Raw genomic sequence first — 11,290 nt, forward strand, 5'->3', positions numbered from 1 at the left:
GGGGCCTATGGCCCCCTCCTCTCCCAAGGAACACTTGCTCCAAGCTCTCTCCACTTTTCACCCCAGAAACACCCTTCTCCAGTTCAGCCCATTCTATGGCTTCCCATATGTCCCCACTCCTGTCAACGGCAACTGCGGCCCCATTCTGGGGGACAAGAATCGAGAGGGGTGGGTCGTCAAAAGCTCTTCCAGGCATCTAAACATGAGAGAACGGTGAAAATACGGGAAGTGGTGCAAAAAGCCGGAAGTGGAGTCAGCATCTTTTCCCGAGGAGGAGTTATTGAACAATCGAAAGACTGACTCCTCTTCTCCAGGCCTAAGGCCCTTAGTGGGGGCGGGGGAGGAAGGGCAGGGAAGACGTTTTGCGTTTGGGTTTCTGCAGCCGGCGCAGCAGAATGAGACCCTGGGCCGTGAGGCCAGTGTTATTGCCCGAGGGGTCGCGAAGTTGGAGGGTCAAAAGTTTACAGCGTGCGTGAGCCGGCCGCAGCGGCGTCTAGCGGCTGGGGCGGGGTGGAAGAGGGGAGGAGGCAGTGTGTGTGTGTGAAGAGAGAAGAAAGCGAGCAAGGGATGCTCGAGGTAAGGAAGACTTGTGGGCTCGGGGAGTGCGGGAGCGGAACTGGAGAGGGGAGAGGCAGATCTGGGGAAGGAGAAACTGAGGGAGGAAGAAACCCTTCTCCCCAGACTGGCTCTGGTGGGGTGGGGAGCTGCACAAAAGAAAGCGCTCTGGGCATGGCCAATCCTCTGCGCAATTTTCTCTCCCAAAGACAACCTTTGAGTCACCATATAAAATTTAATTAAAACCTACCCAGCCGCACACATTTTAAAAATCCAATTACCCACACGTCCTTGCAGGACGTTTGGTGGGGCCAAAGAAGTCTTCCAAGGTGAAGACCTGACTCCAACCCACATCAGCCCCACTAGGCTTCCCCTAAAGGGGCCAAACAGCTGGATCCCCCAGCTCCTCCTCCCTCCAGGCAGGCCTGTTTTTTTCAGGGATTACCCCCAGACGGGGTCCAGGCAGTTGGAGTCCAGTAACCATGGGCCAGGACTGGACGGAGTTTAAAAACTCCCATCCCTCTTTCCCAATTGCTTGGGTTTAAGCACTTGGATATTGAAAGAAGGTTAGCTTGTTAATTCTCTCACTCTCTCCCAAACCTACACTTGTATGTTCTTCCAGAATCCCTCTCTTCCTATTTCAAGGAGGGAGGGGAAATGAGAAGGAAAAATACTGGATGGACTCACAGAGATCTTTTTAACTGGCAACCTTAAATGAACCTTGAATCCGTGCATTAAGCTTAGCTCATAAGTAAAATGCTTAGAGAGACTAATTATAACACCAGGGCATATGCTTATTTGGGGTCTTTACGTGACGGTTTGTTGCCTTATGAGATGTCATCATATTCTCTTCTAAGCATTTAATATAGGAGGTACTCTCTGGGTGTTTGTCCGCCAGAAAAAAAGAGGACCTGGGAGTTTTTATAAAGATGCATTTTGAAATATGGCCAGAAGAGACCACAGTTTAATGTCAAATTTCAAATCAATTTGACCCCAATATTTTTAAAAAATTAAACCAATTGGGTGTGGGTCCTCATTTCTGCTTGGCCTTCAGTCAAGTTTTTCTGGGGAGTCAGGCCATAGGGAATTCCTAGGGTCTGGAGGAGGTAGAGGTCAAAACCTGAACTGGAGAATCTATCTCTTTCTGTTCCTCCTCAGTCTCTTTTCCCTCCATTCCAGGACAGTATGTTAGCAAGTTGATAGTTTTGTGGAATAGACTGGAGCAGCCCAAGGTCCTGGGCTGGAGGGGCCTCAGAATGAGAAAGAGGAGTCCTCTGCCATCCCAGGCCAAGCTGGGTACCTTGGGATGCTCTCTTCCGGCCTCCCCGCACTAGGGAGATACCCCCTTGCAGACACTCCCCCTAGACTTGAACTGGGTGGAGGGGAGTCACCTGATCTACTTCTGCTGGTTCCTTGGAGGCTGGAGAAAGGGGGAAATGTGTTGCTGGCCCATCACCTATTTCTGATCCTGGAGGGACAAACCAAAGAAAATCTCTTGAGTATTTTTAACACCTCTCTGATTTCCTCCTCAACCTCCTTGTGGTGGTGCTGGGGGCAGGCAAAGGAGTTACTGTACAGATGAAAAGTAGTTTTAAATAAAAATGCAGATGGGGAGGATACTGTTTGATTTTTAAAGGACAACTAAAGCCTCTGAAAGCCAGTGCCCCAGCTTTGACCAGTGCAGTCCAGCCCTTCTCTCAGAATTCTATCTTCCCCAAACATGCTGGCCTGTGAACCAAATCTCAGCACCAGGAGGTAGAGGGGTCATTCCTGGGGCCCTGGAGCCTCTAAAGTTTTGGCAGAAATGGGGGTCTCTCTGGCATTGAGGGGTAGAACAAAGCAGATGCAGTGTGCAGTTGGGTGGGAATACAGGCGTTGTCAGTACAGCCATTTATAGGGGAGGAAGGAGGGAAGGGGGCTCTGGCTGAGGCCTGCTCTCTGGGACCCAGATCCCCACATTTCCACTTCTCCAGGTGCCAGCCTCCATCACAGGCCGCAAAGGGAACCCCCGCGGAGTTCTACCCTTTCCCTCTTGGCCCCCGAACGAGAGCTGACAAAAAATATAGGAATGATGGAATATCAAAGAAGAGGCGGGGCCGGGCTGAGTTCTATCCGAATGGGACTTTTTGGGGGTGGGGGTGGGGGGAAGGGGAGAGAAGTTTCTGGCGAAAAGAGCTGGAGAGGATGAGCTGAATCAAATTCCTTGCTCTGTCATTTTTCTCCCAAGTAATGACCTGCGCAAAATTCAATATGACCGAGCGAACTGCGCGAGCGTATTATAGTAACTGCCTGCTCGTGGGGGAGGCCCGAGAGGGGTGAACCGCAGGTCACGGCGTCTAAAAATTATTAAAATGTTCGAGAGCCTGGTGACGCGCCTAGCTGTTTAACAAAGACTGCCAAAGTATGAGATTAATACGAAAACTTGCGCTTCAAAAACAAAAACACACCAAAAAAAAAAAAAAAAAGTCTTGTTCCGGCCGCCAAGGGGGCCCGGAGCTCCTCTGCCCGCCGCAGCGGTTCGGTTTTCCGAACACACAATAGTGGACGAGAGCGAGCTCGTCGGGGGCCGCGCGGGCCCGCGGGCGGGTTGGCGGCCTGGAGGGCGCGGGGAGCGGCCCGGTGAGTACTCCCGCCCGCGCCCCTCCGGGCCTGGCGCTCCTCCGCGCCGCTGGCGGTGCGGGCCTCCTGGCCTCAGGGTCTCTCTCCCTCGCTCAGTCCCTCCCTCCCCGCCGACAAAAAGTAGCCGATGCGGCGCGGGCTGGGCACGCCCGGGACCGCGGAGGGGCTGAGCAGCGAGAGGTCACTCCAGCAACCTGTAGCTGCAGGGAAAAGGCGGCCGGCGGGCCAGCGAGCCACCGGGAGCGCCGGAGAGGTGGCTCTGAACGCGGGTGGAGCCTTGGTTCTTATTATTATGCGTATCAATGTTAGTGCTCTTCGGGGGTGGAGGGAGAGGCAGCTTCCTGCTCTGAACCCCGTCTTGCAAGTCGCAGATAAACCGAGTCCTCCACCCATCGCGGTGGGACTGGCTGGGGTGGGGGGTGCGGCGCCTCGGTGGGATGGGCAGGTGGCGGCTCTCAGCGCCCAGCGCTCTGTCCCCAGAATCAGCCACACACAGCCCCGCGGGCTCTGCTTCCCATCCCTCTCTTTTGGGGTGCTTGGGGCACCTGGACCGCATCTCTTGAGAAAGTGTAGAGCAGCAGAGAGGCCCCGGTGGCCAGCGCATTGGCCCTCCCCAAATTCCGAAAAGCGTTCGAGTTGGACGGGTTTCAGGGAGGCGAGTTGAGAAGGACAGGAGGTATGGGGTGGGGGAGGGGCCTGGCCAGCTGGAAGGGGTCGTGGAGCCCCTCACTAAAGTGGCCCTTGACAAGACTTGGAAAAGCCCCTGCTTGACGCTGGGGGGCTGTTGGGGGTCCTATCCACACATTTTGTCTGTGGATCCAGGGTCAGGTGCCAGTCTCCCTGGGTGCCTAAATGGGGTTCTGAGATTACTTATTGGACCCTCTCCTGGCAAAGATAACTACAATATTAGTGTGTGTGTGTGTGTGTGTGTGTGATTTTTCAAATATAGGTGAGTCCAGCCTGGCTGGGAGAGTGTTGGTGTTAGAAAGTTAGAAATCGGGCCCAGAAGCCAACCTTGGTAATCTAGATTTGGGATAGAAAATCAGAGGGTCTCTGGGCTTAGTTGCTGGTAGGTGGAAACTCTCCTCCTATCCACCTGCAAGGGTCCCAGGACTAGGGATGGGCAGAGACCTTTAGAGCATGGTGGTTAGAGGGTTGCTTTTTGTTTTGTTGATGTACTTGTTAAAGAAATTGATATTATTCTGATTTGTTCACTAGGGATGCAAGTATTCTTCAGACCTAGAGAGATGAATGGGGAGTCTGGGTGCAGAAGAGGCTTCTGTGAACCCTTCTCCTCACCCTGTGAAGGCCCTCAGCTTTCACAGTCTAGGACGCAGTTCCCTTCAGCTCCATCCTCAGTCTCCCAGCTTAGTAAATTCAGTGGTTACTGGCAGCCTCAGGAAGTCCCTTCAGAAATTCCAGATCCCCCAGGTTTCCCAGATCCCCATTTTGGTTCCACTGCCAGCAAGCCTAGCAGGTGGCTGAATGAGCAAGTTTAAACTGAGAGAGCCTGCCCAGAGCTAGGGAGGTGGGGGAAATGGGGTTCCTCCTCACACTTTACCTATTATCCCCCTTTTCTGGCCCCAGGAGGTATGGGAGGTTGGGAGGGGCCGGAATATCATCTGGCTGCATGTTTTATGGTTCCTCATTGCCCTTCATTCGGAAATGAAACGCCTTTGATCTTTTTCTCAGGTTGTAAACGGAATTGCCCATCATTAAATATCCCGGGCCCCATCTGCTTGGTCTCCCAGCATTTTTCTTTACAGCTGTTTCTCTCTCTTTTTACCATTGAATTTTTCTAAAAGGACTTTTATGACCCCCCCTTCACACCCAGCCGCCTCTCCCTCTTCCTTTTGCTGAGAGGCGCCTTGGAAAATATCTAGATATTCGTTTGATCGAAAACTAAAGGCTGCAAGGAGCACGGAGTTGCCGATTGGGGTTTTGTTTCTTTTTTTAAAAAAAAAAAGTCCTGGGGGGAGGGGAGGGGCGCGAGGGCACCCAGAAGGGCCTGATTCTGACTACGCCGCAGCCTCAGGATGACCCTTCCTCCTTTTGTGCTTAGCTAATGTTTACATCTCATAATTCATGCGCCGCCGAGTTGCGCAGCGGCCCCGAGGTTCGCGTCCCTTTGCGGGACCGGCAGCTTCTATTTCTCTCTAATAGAAGAGGAAGAGAGTTGAAAACCTTGTAATCCCAGGAATGGAACCGCAGTGACTTTTCCTGCTCCCAGACCTCAGAACTTGGAACAAAACGAAATCAAATCGAAGCACTCAAACTACATCCCAAAAGAAGGACGCGTGGAAAGTAGGAGAACTGGAAAATTTCTGGGCCAAGAAGATCTATCTGTCTTCTGTATATACCCTGTAGATCCGAATTTGTGTAAGGAATTTTGTGGTCACAAATTCGTATCTAGGGGAATATGTAGTTGACATAAACACTCCGCTCATTTTTTTCTTCCTGAAGAAAAAAATATTTTTTTTTCCTAAATGAGGACCATCCAGTGACTGACCACACGAAGACTCCTTCCTTCTTCTTTCTCTTTCTTTTTCTCCCTCAACTGCTTAGAGATGGAGGAATCATCTACCTGAAATCTCCCCCTGCCTGCCCTTGGGAGCCTTGGTCCTTTTTCACTTCACTTAAAAGGTTAATATTGTTGCTGATGTTTTTATTTTATCCTTTCCCTCCAGCCCACCTATTCCCTATTTTGGGCTTAGGGAGGCTTCACTGAAAATCCGGTAAAAATGACTTGTCTTCAGTGTGCGAAGGCAAAGGAAATTTGCTTTTCAAACGGATGCAGAGGTCGCCTTTCCGTTTGGGTTCAGAACAAGATGCCCTGGAAACACACGATTACCAAGGGGTGTTATTGTGCGGGGATCACCCCTGTCTCCCATCCTCAGCATCACAAGGATGTGAGATTTCTGCTCGCTGCGCGGGCGGCCGCATTAGCGGCAATTACAACGTCTCGACGCCCGGTTAGCTTTGCTCCGGTGCTTTTGGAATTAGCAAATTTCTATTCAGCGTGCTCTCAAAAGTTGGAGGTTTTTTACTCTGGTGCTCATGTTTAGTGTGGGAAACCAAGTCGTTTCTCCCGGCTTGGGCCGCGTGGGGTACGGGGAGGAGTGGATAGGAGAGGGAAACAGACGGACTGACTGACACAGCCAAACTAATAGCGCAGCTAAATGCGATTTGGAAGGCGAGGTCTCCCCGAATTAGTGCATGAATTTCCTATCGATCCGCCCGCGGTTCCATTCATCTCTGACAAGTCCCTCCGTGCACCCGCCTGGTTGCTCCGATGCCTCCCCTCTCACTCCCTACCCCTCCCCGTGCGGCTGCAGAGAAAAGGCCCACGCTCAGTGCCTCTCCCCCGTGTGGGTTCCCCTCTCAGGCGGAGCCCCTAGTCCGTCCCTCACTTAACTCCCCCGCACAGACGCCGGGTAAAGGGGCTCCCCCTCGCCACGTCGTGAGGAGGGGCTGGGGCCCTAAGGAAGGCCTGGGGGGAGGTGAGGCAGGGCAGGAGGGGCCACACCCGAAGCCCCAGCTTCTGAGGGGATCCAGGGATTGCGCTCCGCCCAGCGCCCCAACAGGCCCTCGGGTGGCAACCTGCTCACTCGCTCTCCATCTCCCTCCCTCCCTCTCCCCAATCCGGGTGAGGAGAAGCTAGGAGGCGGTCGCCCCGCAGGAGCCCTATGTAAATCCTGGTGTTGGGTGGGGAGGGGGGGGGGAAGAGAAGAAGGGGAAATAAACCTCTTTGGCTGGAGTAGGGTCCGGGTGAGCAGATTTCCTTATCCGGGAATCGCAGGCGGGGCGGCCATTGGCTCCGAGGATCACGTGGGCCCCTAACTTTGTTCACTTGACAGTAAGTAGGAGGGCTTTCGGAAACAGGAAAACGAGTCAGGGGTCGGAATAAATTTTAGTATATTTTGTGGACAATTCCCAGAAATTAATGGCTATGAGTTCTTTTTTGATCAACTCAAACTATGTCGACCCCAAGTTCCCTCCGTGCGAGGAATATTCACAGAGCGATTACCTACCCAGCGACCACTCGCCGGGGTACTACGCCGGCGGCCAGAGGCGAGAGAGCAGCTTCCAGCCGGAGGCGGGCTTCGGGCGGCGCTCCGCGTGCACCGTGCAGCGCTACGCGGCCTGCCGGGACCCTGGGCCCCCGCCGCCTCCGCCGCCGCCCCCGCCGCCCCCGCCACCGCCCGGGCTGTCCCCTCGGGCTCCCGCTCCGCCGCCCTCTGGGGCCCTCCTCCCGGAGCCCGGCCAGCGCTGCGAGGCGGTCAGCAGCAGCCCCCCGCCGCCTCCCTGCGCTCAGAACCCCCTGCACCCCAGCCCGTCCCACTCCGCGTGCAAAGAGCCCATCGTCTACCCCTGGATGCGCAAAGTTCACGTGAGCACGGGTGAGTGCGTGGGCACCCCTTCCCCCCCCCCACCCCCGGCGCTTTACACCAAAGGGACCTCGAGGCATTGGGGGGGGGGGAGCTAGGGGAAGCCAATTGTCCCCGCTATAAACTCGCCATTGCCGGAGATTTACGGTCGCCTGTTTTCAGAGCCACATAATTACATCCCCCATAAATTTTTATGGCCTGGTGGGCCCCGCGCCTTTGAAGTCGGTTCCCCATCCTCTTTGCCATTCTCACCAGCGACTTTTTCGCCAGGGAGATGCAGTCTCAGTGAAATTGGAAATTGGGGAGGGGTGTAAGGGGGGGAGGAGAAGGGGGGAGGAGGTAATCTGTATTTAAGCTGAGAGTTGAGTCAACTCCCTGTATTTTTTTTTTTTTTCCTTTCTTTCCTCTAGTCTGGCTCCTTGGCTTGAGAAGTGGGCAAAAGTTTTTACTGGGGGCAGGCACTGCTTGGAATCTGAGCACAGAGGGTGGGAACTAACAGAAGAAAGGTTTAATGAAGCCCCCTCCCTCTTTCACCCCTCATTCTCCCATCCCGGGCCCCAGGCCACGTGCGGGGAGAGAGGAGCGATTAAAACCTTGTGAAGATTCCTCACTCCCCCCGGACACCCAAACAACAACGTCGTGACCACACAATCCTCCAAAACTTAGAGGTCTCTTTCTCTTCCTGGGGTCCCGCTTTCTCTTTCATCCCCACGCCCTCTGGAGGAAGAAGAGGTGGCGGGAGAGGGAGGGAGGGAGATACTGTGTTAGCTGGAAGAAAGGGCTCTCCCTCCTCCCTTTCGGGGCAATAAAACTTTCTCTTTCTCCCTCTCTTTGTGTGTGTCCAGTAAATCCCAATTACGCCGGCGGGGAGCCCAAGCGCTCTCGGACCGCCTACACTCGCCAGCAGGTCTTGGAGCTGGAGAAAGAATTTCACTACAACCGCTACCTGACGCGGCGCCGGAGGGTGGAGATCGCCCACGCTCTCTGCCTCTCTGAACGCCAGATTAAGATTTGGTTCCAGAACCGGCGAATGAAGTGGAAAAAAGACCACAAGTTGCCCAACACCAAGATCCGCTCGGGTGGCACCGCAGGCGCAGCCGGAGGGCCCCCTGGCCGGCCCAACGGAGGCCCCCCCGCGCTCTAGTGTCCCCCACGTGGGAGCCGCGAACCTCGGGGCGGGGGTGGGCTGCGAGTGCGGGGGGGGCGGTTGGGGGAGACGCGGGAGGGGACCCTGAGGCCTGGGTCCGAAAAAGCCTACCTGCTCTCCCCCCACTTTGTCTATTTACACGAATAAATGCAGAGGAGGGGGGAGGGGAAGCTTTATTTATAGAAATGACAATATGGAGCCAGGCGAGGCCCCCCAGAAGCAAGGTTCAAGTCTCTTGCTTTCTTCCTTAAAAAAAAGAAGAAGGAAGAAAGAAAAAGACAGAAAGAGAAATAGGAGGAGGCTGCACTCCTCATTTTCAGCTTTGGTGAAGATGGATCCACGTTTCATCTTTAATCACGCCAGGCCCAGGCCCATCTGTCTTGTTTACTCTGCCGAGGAGAGGACGGGCCTCGGTGGCGACCATTACCTCGACACCCCGCTAACAAATGAGGCCCGGCTCGGCCGCCGCCGCCTCTGCTGCTGCCGCTGCTGGAAGACAGTCTGGATATTTTTTCTTTGTCCCCATTCCTGAAACCCAGCGAAAGCATCTTCTGACTGCCAGATAGCGCAGTGTTTTGGCCACGGTAACAAACACACGCACACAACCTCTCTCCCCCTCCGTGCCCGTTCACGGGGACGCTGGCGGCTCACCCCCTTCCACTGCGGGGCTGGGGTAGGGACCACAGGAAGGGGACCAGTGGAGGCGGGCGGGGGGATGCGTGCCTCGGCTACGCAGAAGCAGGGCAGGGAAATTGAGTCCAAGAGAAGGAGAGGACCCAGAGACCAGGAGGGCCTTCCTCTGGAAGGTCAAGCCGTGCCTGCAGGGGTGAGGGGCCAGTTGCGTCCTGGGAGCCGGGCACAACCCTCTGGCCAATCTGGAGTTGTACAGTGGAGGCCTGTTCTAGACTGAAAGTGAATGTGAAACTAGGAAATAAAATGCCCTTCCCACCTGGGAGATGAGGTGACAGAGACCTCTCCCATAGTTTATCATTGTTGCATTGATTATTATTATTATTAATTATTTTATGTCATGTGCGTCCTCTCTCTTATGCTCTTTCTGACATTCCAAACCAGGACCCTTCTTAGTTCTGGGGCTGCCTGAGTCTAGAACCCTTTGTTGGCGTGAAAATGTTGTCCTGTACAGAGTGACAATAGAAATAAATGTTTGGTTTCTTGTGACCAGCACGGCGTGTTTTTGTTGAAACCTTGATGTAAAGATGCAGATAAATGCCTCCCAGAGTATATTGTAGGCAACCCAGTCCATTCGACGGCACGTTTATGTGGTTGAGGAATTTTTTCAAAGGATCCGATGGGAATTTGTATCTCAGAGGACTCCAAATTGTGGTGGCTGGTTTGTTTTCCTTTTGGGGTGGGTGTGTTTTGTTTGGGGCTTTTAATTTTTCCCCTCTAGTCCAAAAATGGATTGAAAGGACTGGGAGGGCTGACTCCAATCCCTAATGGGGGGAAAATGTTTCATTGTAGAACACAAGAGGCTTAAGTATGACAAAGGCTTTCAAATAGTGATTTATTTGTCATAAGCAAATAAAATGCGGTTAAAGCTGTCTCCTTCTAGACAGACGGCTCTTTGCTTATTAAAGTTCCGAGAGAGGATTCTGAGCGGCCGGCCTCTTTCCTCCCGCGTAAGAAGGTATCGTTTTCCTCTGAGGTGTTTAAGGCTTTAATGAGTCTAATTTTTTTGCACAGATGTTTCTGGGTGTTTTCAGGTTTTCAGAGTATTTTTATATTACAAAGGAGCTAGCCAGTGCCATAGCTCAAACTCTGACAAGCAAATAGATAATCAAGAAGACAAATGGCCTCTTTTGTGAAGCCCTGCTCCTGTATTAATTTTCATTTTCTTTCTCATAGAAAGTATCGAAAGTATGACTGGGGACCAAATAGCTTTCTGTCTCTGAGGTCCCAGTCACCCCTAGAATGGAGTGGGGGAAGGGAGGGGTGCAGGTGACCCTCAGAAGCGCTGTCAGGCTTGGGCCGCTTTGGGGCTGAGCCCAAGAGAAGTTCTAAGGTCTGGGGGCTCCGGCCTCTGGGCTCTGGTCCGGTGGTGGCTCCGGGTACAGCCATCTCGCCTCCCACAAGCTCAGGGCTCGGTAGAGCAGATGCATTTAAAAGTCGTTTTTCGGTCCCATCTCCCTTCAGAAAATAAATATAACCAATTCCACCAGCGCGTTTTACTGTTATTTCTTTTGCATTCTTCCGGTGTGCAGCTCCCGGGCGTCTGAGGCTGTGTAGGGCCTGGGAGAGACTGGACCGGGGTCCACCGCGCGGGAAGGGGCGTTTGAACCGCTCGTTTCAATGCTGCGGGGAGACTCGTAGCAAATCACCCGGACCTGGAGGTTGAGAGTGGCGAGCTTTGTTTTCGGTGGAATCGCGGTGTGATGTTTAGCTGCCAAGGGGTGTGGCGGCCCTTCCCTTCTAGAGGGGAAAATAGTTCTTAAAAAGCATATGCCCCCCCATGTCTCTATAGAACCAAATCAAAGCTGCTCTTAGGAAGGTATGAATAGAATAAAAAAGATTTCTATGGAGCTTAAAGTTCACAGCCATTCTGTGTAGACAAGAGCTAAGA

General features: G+C 53.4%; 2 protein-coding genes across 2 annotated transcripts in view; both read left to right on the forward strand.

The window, feature by feature from the left end:
• The window catches only part of HOXB7 (homeobox B7), a gene marked incomplete at its 3' end in the record, with an annotated part of 498,962 nt that overhangs the window by 25,410 nt on the left and 462,262 nt on the right, over nt 1–11,290 (forward strand). The window lies entirely within an intron of this gene.
• Nucleotides 7,032–10,992, forward strand: HOXB4 (homeobox B4). The gene is made up of 2 exons (XM_079903713.1): nt 7,032–7,574; nt 8,408–10,992. The coding sequence occupies exons 1-2, from the start codon at nt 7,118–7,120 to the stop codon at nt 8,704–8,706; spliced, it is 756 nt and encodes a 251-aa protein (XP_079759839.1). The 5' UTR covers nt 7,032–7,117; the 3' UTR covers nt 8,707–10,992.

Source organism: Stenella coeruleoalba (genome assembly GCF_951394435.1).
Source record: "Stenella coeruleoalba genome assembly, chromosome: 19".
Lineage (NCBI taxonomy): Eukaryota > Metazoa > Chordata > Mammalia > Artiodactyla > Delphinidae > Stenella > Stenella coeruleoalba.